The sequence below is a fragment of the Magallana gigas genome, chromosome 7 (genome assembly GCF_963853765.1).
Source record: "Magallana gigas chromosome 7, xbMagGiga1.1, whole genome shotgun sequence".
Lineage (NCBI taxonomy): Eukaryota > Metazoa > Mollusca > Bivalvia > Ostreida > Ostreidae > Magallana > Magallana gigas.
This window is the reverse complement of record NC_088859.1, coordinates 40578994-40595122: the sequence shown is the minus strand read 5'-3', so window position 1 is coordinate 40595122 and position 16129 is coordinate 40578994. Positions and strand designations below refer to the sequence as shown.

The following is a 16129-nucleotide window of genomic DNA, read 5'->3' as shown; positions in this document are numbered from 1 at the left end:
CTTATGACAGTCCGATATATTACAGAGCTTCTTAATATCAGACCATTACCAGTGGTTACAATACTCTTATTCTTTAAAATTGGACTGTCTCAGGAATCAACAATGATATTCAATGGAGTGATTTAAGTACTATATATGCCTCAAACACTTCTGTATGAAAAAATATCACAGTTCTCGGTCCTATAACGGGCCTCGAAACTGCTTTCGCCATACTAGTATATCCATTACATATACACAGTCGCTAAAAGGTTTTATTTTTCACTTGAACAGTTCGTGAAAGGTGAGCACACAGTGAGTGCACTCTAAACGAACGGTGAGTGCACGCTGAGCCGAATTTAGATAGCGCTTATGAACGGTGAACTGTGAGCGTAAGCAGAGCGCAAACGCAAGCGCAAAGTGAACGGTGAACGATATATGTCCTCTATGTGAACGCAAGATGAACGATTTATTCGGAGTGTCCCGGGAGGTATTGTTACATTGTGTTTCGTTGGTAATCAGGAAATAATAACAATAAACTACATGTTTGTATTGTTATAAGCCTAAATATAATATTATCTGACTAAACAATAAGTGAACACTAAACGAACGCAGTGAGCGCAAGGCGAAATCTTTGTGAACGCACGGTGGGCGTTTTGTGAACGATGAGCGGGAGCGGAGCGGAGAGCTGGCGCAAGTGAACGCACGGTGAGCGCACATGAACGCACGGTGAGACCAAGGGAAAATGGGAAAGTAAAACATTTCAAAGGACTGAACCCTGGCATCTAACTGCTGTAAAGCGCCAGGATTGGCTGAAAATATCGAAGCCTTGAAACAAGTAAAATAATCATGCAGAATAATGTACACAGATTGTTACAGTAATGCATTAAAATTCGAGATTACATACATCTCTATTAAATTCAATTACCGTATCTCTGTCATATTTATATATTTATTTTTAATTATTTGTGATTACATTGGTAGAATTCAATGATTAATCCTCAGTTATACACTGCGCATCATCAGCATTACTTCATGCAGTTTCAAATTGCAGAAAAAAAACCTTTTATGACACCGACATATTTAAATTACCGCCGTTTTATTGACCTTCAGCACTGGTCCCTGTAATATTTTTTAAACTTTATTGTAAATAAGCTTTTCATGGTATTTTCATCAATAAATTTATTTTCATAAATTAATTATAATGTCTACATGATAATGTTATTTGTTTTTTGTTTATTTTATTAGATTCAAGTCATACGTAGTTTTATCATTTCATGACGTTACTTAACAAAAATGACGTATGTTCTACATTTTTCATCAAAACAATGCCATATTGTAAACTCCGTTAATAAAAAAGTATGATAGATATCGAAAAAAGAAAAACAGTTATGAAAAGCTAAGATTCCACCCTATATTTTACCAAAATATGGTAATATTTATTGATAGGGCAATTTTTGATGCTTCGTGGCTCTAGCTCTTTCTTCAGGAAAAAAAACCCCTAATTTTTGTTTTCAATTTTTAGTGCGCAACAAAACTCATTTAGCATTCCTTATCTTCGTAAAATTGAAATAATTTACTTTTTAATATTTGTAAATTTAAATTGCCATATTGGGAAAGAAATAAACATTTTGAATAATGCTGTCACTAGAAAATAATTATGGTCGAAATGTCTTAGGAGCGAAAGGCCTGGTTACCGCTTATAAGCTAAGTTAAACTAGCGCTCAGTCCGCTGTCCACTGACCAGTATGATGAGTATCAAATCAAACTGAAACTGAGTGTCACGAGTATGTCAGAACGGGATGAACTAGATGAGGACGGCGGACCCTCAACTTCCAAACGTAGTAAATTTGGAAGTGCCGCCAACGCTGACTGTCAAGCTGTGACTGTGAGAACACCTCAACAGTCAACAGAACGAATCTTGGCAAGTGAACTCGACGAACGAATCTTCACGTATGTGTCCAATTCGAATTCATTTAGTTTTGCTAAGTTTGGATTTCTCAAACTTGGACCACTTTGCAATGCATCAGAAAGTCACAGTTTCACCGAAGCAAACTGCCATGTTAAAACTGTAAGGAATGAAAACAATTTGGCTTTAATTTTGGAGTTCAGTCAACTCTTTAGTCGAGGGGTTATGCTTTTAAGTGATGTGAAAAATAATAGACGGGAACTGGACCGACAGGAAATCGCTGCAATAAAAATCTTAGACAATTTTTTTAAGGAAAAAGGTAAGTGTTCATGTACAAATAGTTTATTTTTAGCTCACCTGAACAGAGTGGAGCTTAAGTGGGCTTTAACCATGTTTACTGTCCAAGTGAGTTTTTATTATCCTAAAACATATGTCAGTGATCCCTTTTGACAAGTTGAATTATAAAAATATCTTCCATGATGTCCTTTTTTTTAAAATGAGAGTTAAAAAAGGGACACATTTTGATTAGTGTGAATACCTTTTGATAATCGTAGCATTTTTGATGATTCTGAAGACCCACTATCTTTGAATTTTGTTCTGGTTTGTTTCTTTTTTTTTTCCTTAACTCACATGATGCAATGATTGAAAATAAATTACAATACAATGGGGGGGGGGGGGGGGGGCTAGTAAAATTATAGATGATATACTAGTATACAGCACCAACCAGACCCAATCTAACAGATATAAAAAATAGACCCCAACTAAAAATTGGATCTGCTTTCTGGGTTCACTCAGGGTTTACTCCAGGTCTGCTAAGGTAGACCAAGAGTTAACTACAAGTAAACCCAAAGTTAACGCAGAGCAGACTGAGAGCAGACACATTGACCAAACCCTGATTTCAGAAGCAAACTCTGAAAGCAGAGGCAGGATCTGGTCTAACTAACACACCTGTCAATCAGGATTTTGAATCTCCGTCTGGTCTGTCTTTATTTCTAATAAATCAGACTGGACAAGACTTGTTTACATATCACATTACATTGTTTATTGCCAAAATCTCACCAGTTAAGGGAAAACTTAGTGATCACATGCAAAATGAAACAAAAGTCCCAAATTTTATTATTTTGTCATTTTCTTTGGGGCTGTTTTTCACATCATTCTTTACATTATATTGATATATATTCGTATAAAAAATCAGCTGTTTTCCAAACATCATTGTCGTCATTACATCTGTCAGAAATGCACATAGCTCATTAAAATCCAGAAATGATTTTTTGATATCTTCATTAATTTGAAAGCTTGGTTGCATGTATGTATGTTTTATTAAGAATGTCATCAACCAATGGAGATTTTATCATTTAATCATATGTACTGTATATGTACAGGTATATGCATGTTGGATATTTAGAAAGTGTTATAGTATTATTTCAGATCAACATGAAAAATGTCTAAACAAAGGCTTGCGAGGACATCAAAGCGAAACGGATAAAAAAGGGTTTTCGGGAACAGAAATTGCAGTTACATTAGCAGAGCATCTTTTGGGAAAGCTAGCTCCTGGTAAATCATATGTTGTTGATGAAAAGGTGAAAAGAAAAGGGAAATGCAGACGTGGATATGAGTTTTGTGAAAGTGATCCTATGTTTGGAAGCACTGGAATTGGTATGTTTTGTTTCGAAAGAATTTAATCTTTTTTTTAGCTCACCTGAGCGGGTACCGTGGGGCCACAATGGGGAGTTGAATTTTTACATAGGAATATATAGAGTTAAATATTTAAAAATCTTCTTCTCAAGAACTATTTGATTAGGAAAGCTGAAACTTATGTATGAGCATCCTCTGGTAGTGTAAATTCAAAGTTGTGAAAATCATGACCCCCAGGTGTAGGGTTGGGCCACAATGGGGGTTGAATTTTGACATAGGAATATATAGAATAGATCTTTAAAAATCTTCTTCTCAGAAACCAATCAGCCAGGAAAGTTGAAACTTGTGTGGAAGCAACGTCAGGTAGTGAAGATTCAAGTTTGTTCAAAACATGATCCCCTGGGATAGGATGGTGTCACAAAACGTGGGAGGGGGACAAATTTTTACCTAAGAATATACAGAGAAAAATCTTTTTCTAAAAAACCAATTGACTAGAAAAGCTGTAACTTATATGAAAACAACCTCAGATGTGTAGATTCAAATTCGTTAAAATCAAAATCTTGAGGAGTAGGGTGGGGCCACATTAGGGATCCAGTAGTACAAAGGAAAACATTTTAATTAATCACAAAAACTGAAATGTTATTAATACTGTAGAAGCACATATTTTTATGTGTTAAAATTTCGTTGTTTTTTTAACCAAATAAAATTTTGTGGACATATAATTTCGTCATATCATAATCTCTATAATGTATCAACTCTGTATTTGATAATACTTGGGTTAAAGATTAGTCACAGATAAAATTTCTATGATTTATACTGCCAATGAAAATAACGAAATTAAATCCTCAACAAATATTTCTGCTTCTACAGTATGGTTTTACTTGTATGCAAGCATTTTTACATGTTGCTGATTCTTTAACATTGTTTAGACTTTGGCTCCTGGAAGATTCTTGGGCCTCACTATGGGTTCAGAGTTTGATGTAGGTTTTTGTATATAAACAATTGCTCTGGATCTTTTTGAAAACTGCAATACTCAACATGTGATATAAAGTCATCCTGTTAGAAAATGGGACTTGATTATAAATATAAGAATATTAAGGGATAATGGATTTTTATTTATACAAGAACTACATGTATTATACCACATTGTCCAGATAGTTTGTATCAGACTCCATTAAGCTGATTTTATCATGCCTATTATTGCTCAGGTGAGCTATGTGGCCCGTGGGCCTTTAAAAAAAAATTAAAAAAAAAAAAAAAAAAAAAAATTATTAATATAGAAAAATAAAGATATTTTCAAAGATTATAAAATCTTATGTACCAATTGTAATCAGTGGCGTAGCTACCATGTATGCTTATATGCCTGAGCATGCACATCATTTGGGGGTGAAAAGGAAGAAAACTCAGTAAAAAAATAAATGAAAAAAAAAATTGAAAAAAGAATTCAAGTATAGAGGTCCATACTTAGATTTTATTTTATGCTTAAACTATAACCAAAACAATTTTAACTGCCTAAAAATATGCTTAAATAGTAAGCATTCCTTTCAATTTCTGTGATGATTTTTAGTGTTAAAAATCATCAGAATCCATGAGCTTCCGGGGCCTTCGCCCCCTGGGCCCCCACCAGGCTTCGCCCTGGACACACTGGGGGGCTCATGGCGGCCCCCAGACCCCCTGCCATTTTAAGTATGCACTTCGTTTCTGGTCTAGCTATGCCACTGGTAAAGTATTGCATCTATATTTGGGTGAATTTTTAGGCCTACGGACACTTTTTCCCTACATTATCCACGTAAGGGAGAAAAGGACTGCATTACAGCTGCTAAGAACTAGATGATTATTGTTTTGTTTTACAGGTCACGAAGAGGGCTGGCATGGATTTGCTGACATAGTGTTATCTCCCCATGATGGAGTACCTGATACTATCAGTACTACTCACATTAATGAAAGCCAGGAGTCGGCAACACTCACTTGCTCTGATGATGGTACACAATTTTTATAATAGAAAACTAAAAGTGTTCACTAAGTTTTTTTTAAAGAATTTGCCTAAAGGTCACCTACAACCAATTTTTTTTCTAATTATTAATATATAGTACATGCAGGTGCCAGATAGTTGTCAAAATGTTTGTCAAATTTTGTGTCCATTTATTTGTCCAGTTTCATTTTTTCTAAATAATGTTCTTTTCTCTTGGCCCGGTTGGGCTTTAACTTTGTACATAGAGTGCTTGTGAGAATGGAATGTGCAGTGACCTTGAACCTATTCTCCAGTTCACAGCTCAAGGTCAAAGGCATATTTGATTCATATCCTTGTCCATGTCATATTTCATTTCCTCTTTGCACAAATCTGTTTGTCTGTAAAATGTATCCAAGAAATAAGAGAAGAATCAGGGACTTATTATAGTACATATATCATATTCTTTGAGGCAAGATTACTAATTGAAAAAAAATCTATTATATCATCTACATGTAGTTATTATTTTCATTCATCACATGCTCAGCTCAATATATTATGGATATATCACTTGCAATTAATTTTTATATCCCCGCAAACGAAGTTTAGGGGGGTATATTGGTTTCACCCTGTCCATCTGTCTGTCCGTCTGTCTGTAGATGCAACTTTGTCCCCCTATAGAATTTTTTACTACTGCATGGAACAGTCTGAAAATTTGTACATATGTTGATCACCATCTGAAGATGCGCACCTGCAATTTTTTTAAGATCAGACAAGATTTAATGATTTTATGACAGTTTTCGTTTTCCTTATTCTATGAATTGTACACTGATGTTGAAAAGTAAGGGAGGTAATCCTTACAGATTTTATTAATTAATTGATAGGTTTAAAACACTCTAAAAAATATATTTATATAAATACATCCAGATGGAGGTTTTTTGTCTTTATGTCCTAACTAAATTTAATTTTTATAAGTATTCTATCAACTGACAATGCAAAATTTTTGTTTGTGAATGATAAATTCTTAGGAGCTAATAAGAACATCAAAGACAAGTGTGGCTGAATTCATTTGTCCCAAGGGGGCCATTATCTGACTGAGCCATTGTTTAGATGGAGCATGTGTTTAGGGAAAATTGATAATCTGTAAAATGGGCGGTGGTTTTGAGGCTATTTTTAAATTGTTTCATGTAAACCAAAAGTTTCTTTCATTATAAGGAAATAAATAATATCATTATTAATAAAGAAGTTATGGTAACTATTTTTAGAAGTTGTTTAAATTTATAAGTCAAGTAAATTGATGAAGTGACCCTGTAGGGCATTAATTTAAATGAAATTCAAAATTACTGATATGATTGTAGTGTTTTGGCAATTTTAAAATTGTTTGTAATATTAAATTTTCTTTTTTACATATTTTTACATACATGAAGTATGGTAATTATGGTAATGTTTTGGGAGTTTATTAAATTTAACAAGCTCATCAAAGAAAACCATAGTCCTATGGGATCAATTTTCTGATATGGAGTTTCATTGTACCATAGGAGAAAGTAAGGAAAATCTGAAACAACTAATTGCATCTGTTAGGACTCTTATTAGAAAGATATTCAAAGTTTTATCAACAGAAGAGCATTGCTTAGCTACTGGTATATTCATTTACTGCAAAGGGAGGGGTTATTGTCATTTTGTTGGTTTTTCTTTAAAACAAATTAAAAAAAATATCATCAAATACATAAATTTGTAAATGTATTACTGTTATAAATGTGTATTTACAGCGAAATTCTGACAATTTTGATTTTAATTTTTCTAACTACCGGTAATTTTTTTTCACAATTCCAGAATTTTTTTTTTTTTTTGTGTGTGTTCCAAACCGTGCGGGGGTATTAGTCCCATTAGGACAGTTCTAGTTGATTTTACACTGTGTATTCTTACCAAAAGTGACGTCATAATTAAACATTATGTAGGTTTAGGCGATTGATTGACATAGAATGAAAAAAAAAAATTAATTCGATTAAAATATGATGCTTTTTAAATGGGAAACATTTAATGCTGTTTTATTTTTTTTCATGAATCGATAAAAATGTTTTCAAAAAAGGAAATGTTTGTTTGTTAAACTTCAAACAACTTTTTTCCATGGGTAAAGTTGTTGACGTCTTGAGGTAAATGTGTTCTGCAGCTCACAATTATTAATAATTTTTACAGAAAAGATTGAGATTTATCCAAATACGTGGTAAAACATGTGATAAAAAGAATCTCTCATGATCTGCGATCTATTTATGATTTTTATCCAACTCGTGTGTTTTCTATCCCCTCCTCAAGCCTCTGGAATAGAAAACGCATAACTCGTTGGGTAAAATCATACACCATCACAAAACGTGAGAGATCCTATATTATCTAATCAGATTATCTTAATTGTTTAAAAAATTTGGTGTAAGAAAGTTAAAAATCTGCTACACATACAAGTACTTAATGTAGATCAAGACTTTTTTTAGTAATTTAGTTTTTGGTTTTTTTTTCAGATTGCGATGATGACTATGAATGTAGCTCATCTGGAGGAAAAACTATTTCTGACGCCAAACTTTTTCAATCAAAGACAAGTGCTGAGAATCGAGCAGTTGCTCAAACAATTGTATTTTCCTTTCTACAAAGAAAAAGACTTCCAGAGTTTCCAAATTTGTTGATTCCAAATATCTTGATTTCTCCACAAGAATTTAGAATCATTATGTACGATGCTGTCAATGACATTTTGATGTGCAGTGTTCCTCTGCCAATATTTCAGCCTTACCCATCAAACTCTCTGGAAATTGCATCCATTATTATTCTTTGGATGGTTTTACATCATAGAATTTTTTGTGAGGGGACAGATGCACTTATCAGAGAGATGGGCATTGAAAGGAAGAAAATTCAAGCCGATTTCAAAGAAAGGGCAAAAGAAAAATTTGAGTTGTATGTTAATGAACTTAAATATGGTGTTCAGGGTTTTCCTTTTGTTCAGAGAGAATCGCTGCCATCATTTAAAGCTCTTTTGCTTGGAGTTCAATTACTTCCAAACATGAATTCATAATAATCTCATTTGCATTTCCCAGTTTGTTTTATTCTTTGGGAGTTAGCAGGAAGGTGCTATGTACATGTTTATTGTTCTAAACACTCAATAAAGTTTTTAATTTAATTTTCCTTTTCTCTTACCGGTAATTTTTAATTGATGTGTAACTCCACTAATCTGTATATCAGATTTGATTTTGATGGACATTGTTGCCATTGTTAATAATTTTAGAAACTTTTATGTAACACTTTTCCTTAAATAGATTTAATGTGAATTTGGTTAAATTTGTATCACAGACAGAATCATGTGAAAAAACCTGTCGACAGTAATGCAGTGCTCAATAATGATAGGAAGATGTAAACTGTAAAGTCATGGAAGATATGCCAGAAGAGCAATTGAGGATCATAATCTTATGTTCACTGGAAAGTTTGAAAATTTTGTCAACTTCTTGAATTTGCATTTTTAATTAATATAACTGATTAGAACTATGTTGGAGGTTCATGCAATTTTGGAGTATTTAACTAACGGTTGTATGGAATAAGATAGATGTTCGGCAATTGATAACCCTTCTCCCTTCTTTCCAACGATTGGGTGACCCTGAAGAAGAAGGTTTTGCTTTATTTTTCATTAAACTTACAGGGACTTAGACACAATTGGACTTAAAATTTTCAAATTTTATTTTTCCATTTTCATCTCAAAGGGATGAATAAATGGCGGTTAATATTATGCTGAGTGTCTTTGAACTTAATGGATTCAAACTATACATGAAGGTCATTAATTTGAATAGTTTCAAGAGATGTTGATTGGTTGGTGCAAATATTGTCAGTTGATTGAATTCTAACAATTAACTAAAGATTTAATATTAAAAAACTTCTAAAAGTTAGTATGTTATCACTTAGGAAGTTTTGTTAAGTTGACTACTACTACCGGGAAATAAATTAGTAATAATATTCTCTTGAATGTTAGTTAAGTAATCTAACACTTTTGACATTTTTGAAACATCGATTTTTTGACACAGCAATCACAGCCCGTAAAATCGCATGGCATTTGTATTTTTTTTTTGTTGGTAAAATGTATATAGTTTCATAAAAGGTTTTCCCTTTCCTTTTTGTAATTTAAGAAAGAAGAGACGTGTAGAATAAAATATTTAAAAAAATAAGTAGAGCAGCTGTTATCGCTAAGCAACCTTTGATTACTACCGACTGCAATGCTCTATGATTGCAATTCGATCTAAATACTCGAAGTATGACCATTACTTCTTTAATTATTATTAAAAATTCCAGCGATCTTTTTTTATCATCATTTTGACAAATTGATAATATATAACTACCGAGTGACTGCGCACACTTGACATAATGCTGTCATCTGAATCGGTCAAGATTTTGGTACTGTCGTTGCAAAACATAAACTTTCTGAGTAGTGTTGCGGGTTTATATACACCTGAAACAAATCTAGGCAAGTGTTTTGAGGGCACTTCGGAAGGATATATATTATTATTCGATCGCTCGTTCGTAGATTGTGTCCGTGAGTGTAAGAGGAGACCCCGATGTCAGGCTCTTCGGTACGACCGCCGAACCCTGATCTGTATGCTGTACCCTAAAGACAATATCCCCAAGAGAGACATCGGCGGGTGTCATCAGGCAACCAGAGGGGAAGTTTTAAACCGATATGTAAGAAGGGACATTTTAAGTCATTTTTTTCATCCAGATGATAACTGAAAAAAAAATCTTAATTGTTATGAAATAAGTTTGGCAACGATGGTAATTTCAACCTAATTTTAATTAGATTGATATTTTCATAACTTTATTTTTGTGTAGGCATTAGAAGGGAAATGTGAGGAATACTATATCAAATGTGAAAAAAATGAGACGTGCTCCTTAAACCCTGAAACAAAAGAACCATTGTGTGAAATATTGGGTAAGTATGTTATCTAGTCTTTGTTATCCATTTTGAGATGATCGAAGCTAAGGAAAGCTACGTTAAAAACATTTGTTTGTATGTAAGATTGCGCGGGAAGGCCCTCGAGATCGTTGCCCCACACTGAAATGCTGCATTATGTGGACAGTCAAGTCGGGGCTCGAGCTAAACTCCAATGTATGAGCTACGTGGAATTTCCCGGAGATCCGAGTCGTGCCGTTTGTACAGAACGGGGAAAGTGGACATTGAATGCTAAAATTCAGTGCAAAGGTAGGGGTTTTTTTTAACAATAAATAGTGCAATAACAGATGGATTTATATTATTTTAGTATATTGATTTATTGCAATCTTCTGTAAGCTCTGTTACATATTATACATCAAGCTATAAACTTAAAATTTACATAAAATTTGTTTTCTTTCGGCAAAAATTCACAAGTTGAAAATGATCGTTATATACAAGACCATTAGGCTCAAATATGGTGTTTTCTTCGCTCAATAGAGCTGTAGGTTCCTGAACTCTTCAGGTACAAGATTTTCCAGCGATTATAGTAGTAATCTTCGGCGTTAGATTTTTTCTTTCACAATTCAACCTTTTGGCTATTTTCAATCAAATTTGACATGTAGCATCCGTGGGTAAAGGACACACATCTTTTCTAAGGATAGATAATTAGGTTACAGTCTGTAAAATATTTGTTGAAGAAAACTAAAAAATTGAGAAATTTCTAGTTTTTCCAAGACTCCTACAAGTCAGAAAAGGACTAAAAGTAGTGGGAGAGGGAGCTAATTTAACCCCCTAAAAGGTTTTGAAAATATATGGTACCATAAGTGAGGGAGGAGGGTAATTTCGATTGAAGCATGTGAGTAGGTATGAAAGCCAACTGAGCTCATTTTCGTAGGTAAAATTTTTTTTCGCGAATAAACGCTTAACATTCGCGAATAAACGCCTAGCTTTTGCAAAAAAGCATAACTTTCGCGAATAAACACGTTGGTTTCACGAATAAACGTGTTTGTTTTCAATCATTGTTCTTAATAAGGGTAAAATTTACACTAAAGTTACGCGTAAATTCGCGAAAGTTTCGCGTTCTATCGCGAAAGTTTTGCGTTTATTCGCGAAACTAAAGCGTTTATTTCCGTATGTTTCGTGTTTATTCGCGAAAGAAATATTTTTTTTACCTACGAGAATGAGCTCATTGGCCATGGGCTTTCCGTAAGTAGGCACAGGATTAAGTTTTTTTCTTAAACTTAAAATTTATGACAATTTTACAAAACACCAAACACAGCATTTCATTGTTAAATTAAGCATAGCTAGCGTTTCATTGTTTAATTAAACCTACATGTAGCTGCAGATTTGTATATCTGCGCAGAGTTCCCAAGGGCCAGATCGCTCACCTTACCAACGATGTCTTTTAGTCCAATAATATTGCTATATCAAACCCTAGTACAATTCAATGACATGTCTAAATTTCACGCAAACAAACATTTTTTAGATTCTATTTATCATAAACTTGTAATGCATTATCCTTCTAGTGCCCCAAGACTGCACGGAGCTGTATGACAAATACAATGTCAGAGAGAGTGGACCTCACTACATCTCTCCGGACAACAGAACTGTTGTCCGTGCTTTTTGTAAAATGACAACTGAAGGTGGATGGACGGTAAATCTCTTCAATATAATTTTATTGTTTACAGCTAACTATTGGCTTTAGTATATTTTGATCAGATGGATTCCACACCCTACACACCTCCCCCAATGTGACCAATCTCTGGTATTTATTTATTAGCTTCAGTGGTTTGCTTCTCTATATTAGTCTTAGAAATTATAGTCTTTTTAAAGGACGCTCACAAATTTCCTGTTTAAATTCGACCTTCCCCTCTAGTGGACCCTTTTTGACTCTAAGGCATTTGATATTACTAAATGCCAACTTTTGTAATAGCCTTTGTTACATTAATTTTAAAGGGTTGAGCGTTCATTTCTTTCTGAAGAGTTTATTTTTTTATGTAGAATGTGTCCCTTTTCCCCAGAATTAATTATTGTAATACGCCACCCCATTCCTAAAGCAGAAATGATATGAATTAATTTCTAGTACTTCGTCATACTAATTTCCATTAATTTTAATTACACAAATTAAAGCTTCTATATGCTTCAATAAAATGTTTAAGATTATATATACATGTACTACATATGTAACCTGCTTCCGCGTTACTTTCACAAATCATGCCGTCAACGTATTCTCCAAAAAGATTTTTCTCTATATGTATAAAATTTTTAAAATCTCCTCTAAACAAGGCTCCATGTTTGGTTGTAATATAAATAAACGCACTTTAATTTTGTGTTAAGTTATGTTAAAGCGGGTCCAGTGGTTCTGGAGAAGAAAAAGTTTACGACGACTACGAAAAAGATAGACAGTTGGAAAACTTTTAATATTTTCAAGATCAATCTTCCTTTGAGAGGAAGGGATGGTGTGTCAATAAAATATATCTTCTAAGTCCAAAGATTTGTGACCCGACAAACATCAAAGACTTTATTGAAAACAATGCATTTTTTTTCAATGTAATGTACAATTGAATTATTATGTGTGAAATTTAAGGTAGTTCAGAATAGAAAGAATGCCAGCGTTAACTTTACTCGGAGTTGGACAGAATACAAAGCTGGTTTTGGAGAGGTAACAGGCAATTACTGGATTGGTAAGTTACCAAACAAATCACGCGCTAATCACTCACTCACTTGTCATTTGATATTAAATCTATTTTTTCAAAAGCTGTCCAAAACAGCGCTAAATAATCGAAATGCCCAATCCTATGTACAGGTAAGAGGTGTACATATATCAACTTTTTCATAGAAAGATGTAAATTTTGTCCATTCAATATGTTATACTATCCAATCAGCATGAGCAGCGTATTTATGAATTATGAATACATGAATTTTGAATTATGAGCAGCGTTTTCGATTACATACATTCCAGGTGTATTGACCAGATGTTTTAAATTGTAGGGAACAATGCGCTGCATTATTTGACGTCCTGCAATAACACACTACGGATCCAGCTATCGGAGATTAGAGGTTCTATCAAATCGGCCGAGTACAGCAATTTCCGGGTTTCTAATGAGTCGGCGAAATTTATGATGACATACGACAGTTTTATTACAAGCAGTAGCAATATTGGTAAATGTTGTTGAAAATACTGCAGGTTTATAGTGACTTTGTGATACGAAGTAGTAAATAAAATTTAACGAACACAAACAACATACAAAACGAAGTTTCACATACAATAATTGATGTTATAATGTACAATATATTTTGGTGCTAATCTAAGTTTCGAACTCATCAACGTAAATTGTATTTAAAATATATGATACATCAACAACAAAAAAATACATTATCATCATTATCATTATTATTACAAAAAGGCTTTTAAAAGAAAACTAATGAAGTCACCAATTCTGGTGCCAGAGAACTGTTTCATTTCTGGGACCCTTTTACGAATTAATGTCCATGATAGTTACAACGACAGATAAAATGACAACGTCTAAAGAACACTAGTATATAAATAGTGCCTGTTTGGGAGGGTAACAGTTGAAATTGACACCCCGAGAAAACCATTGTCAACCGACGCGAAGCGGAGGTTGACAATGGTTTTCGAGGGGTGTCAATTTCAACTGTTATCCTCCCAAACAGGCACTATTTATTTTGTTATACTGAATGTCTTTTTTAAAATTTTTAAGAAAATTTTACTGCTTTTATATAGGAATAACGTGAATTCTACAGCGAACCGTACGCGCATAATTTTCGCGCATGTAACATTTTTTAATATTACCCGTTGCCAAGTGCGTTGCTAACGCTGAGGGTAATAGTAAATATTATTAACTGCGTCTCAACCAATCAGATTTCAGTATTTAACATGAAAGTATAACAATATAGTTTAGTATATAGAGTAATATTATGTAAATTCGTAATGGATCATTGCCATTTGTTATAGTTACATGTATTTACTGTTTTATAATATTGTGGATGCACTCGGGGGAACTATATATGAACAGTATCGAGCGAAGGGCATGCGTTTCTCAACAATTGATAAGGACAATGATCGATATCCCAATGGTAGCTGTGCTGATCAGTTGAGAGGTGGGTGGTGGTACAACTCGTGTTCAACGTCCAATCTGAATGGAGAATATTGTCCCGGTGCTAATAATCTAAGTTGCATGACTTGGACCAAAAATGCGGACAATTTGCATGGACATGAGGACACCGTGATCATGATACGAAGAATAATCACAGACACTGATCGAAATAATCATCCAACGTTAACTCAACAAGCCGTCCACATGGTCCCGTGAGGTATATGTATGATCCAACATCACACACTCGTTATCGTTACCTGTATGTCGATCGGCATAAAGAGAGGACTTGTGCCCACAACAACTATAGCTCGGAAGTTTGGTCTTTTCAGATAACTGACAAAATTTACCTGAATATACATGTATTATATATATGGAAAATAAACTAAATTATGTTTTATTGTCCTTTGCTATTATGGCACCTCTTTGAAATAAATATCAGTAATAAAATTATATTAATTTGAAATAGAAACGTGTGTTTATAATTGTTTGGATACAATTCCTGTGTAGTGGAGCCAAGCCCTCTTGCCTTGGTAACGTACATGGATAAAAAAGCAGAAAAGGCCGGCCTTATTAATTTTTAATTTTAATTTAATAAGTATTTTATTCAAGTATATAAATACATTGAAATGGATTGAACAGCAGGCACAATGCCTATTTATGTTCTCTCCTGTAGTCAAGGTATACTATGAGTAATAAAATAATTATATATAATATATATATATATATATATATATATATATACATATATATTGCCATGGATTTTTGTATAATAGATTAATATTGTAAATAGTATTGGAAGGAGGTACAGTGCAAAAAAATAAACAAAACAAAACGGCCTTATTCTACAAGTATCAAGTTAACTTAAGTAACAATCAACTTACGTGATTAAATAAGCGCGGAAGCTTATTAGTGCCAAAGTAGGATTTTTTTTCTTTAAAACTTAAACTTTAAAACTGGAATTTCCAACTTAAGTCTTAGAATTTCCAACATTTTAGTTTTAATTTACAAAATGTATTTCTTACATGAACATATTTGTAAATATAACAACATACATTATAACATAGAACAATTGTGCTATAATTGAACTATAATTAATTTATGTCTGTCTGAACTAGAAGTTTTATATAAAATAAGATTAAATCGTATGTACATGTATACAGTATCAGATACCGTGTATCGAAATATATGTACATGTAACTATGAATCAAACCAACGTTATCTTAGTAAGTAAAATTAAAGAGTGTAGTTAATCAAATGTAGTATCAAAAAGAAGCATACCTAAAGATAATTAAAATCAAAACAAAGGCCGTGTAATTAGTATATTTGATTGTGTCATTATCTGCATGGCGTTGATAAAGATGACTTGTTTTATTGAAGACATTCGTCTGAAATCCAGAAACTTATCGTAATATTATTAGAAAATTAAAGTTGGAAATTCCAAGATTAAAGTTCACTTTAATGTTTGAAAATCCAAGATTAAAGTCGGAAAATTCAACTTTAAAGTAGGAGTTTCCAAGATAAAAATATTGGAAATTCCAAGAGTGAAGTTGGAAATTCTAAAAATTTAAATTGGGAGATCAAACTGTAAA

General features: G+C 33.2%; 1 protein-coding gene across 1 annotated transcript; it reads left to right on the top strand.

Annotated features, from left to right (window-relative positions):
• Positions 1–1691: 1691 nt before the first annotated feature.
• On the top strand, positions 1692–13956 carry LOC105333852 (uncharacterized). Its single transcript, XM_066066384.1, has 9 exons — positions 1692–2204; positions 3314–3541; positions 5374–5502; positions 10021–10175; positions 10323–10422; positions 10510–10692; positions 11949–12076; positions 13010–13106; positions 13414–13956. The coding sequence occupies exons 1-9, from the start codon at positions 1766–1768 to the stop codon at positions 13596–13598; spliced, it is 1644 nt and encodes a 547-aa protein (XP_065922456.1). The 5' UTR covers positions 1692–1765; the 3' UTR covers positions 13599–13956.
• The last annotated feature ends 2173 nt before the right edge of the window (positions 13957–16129 follow it).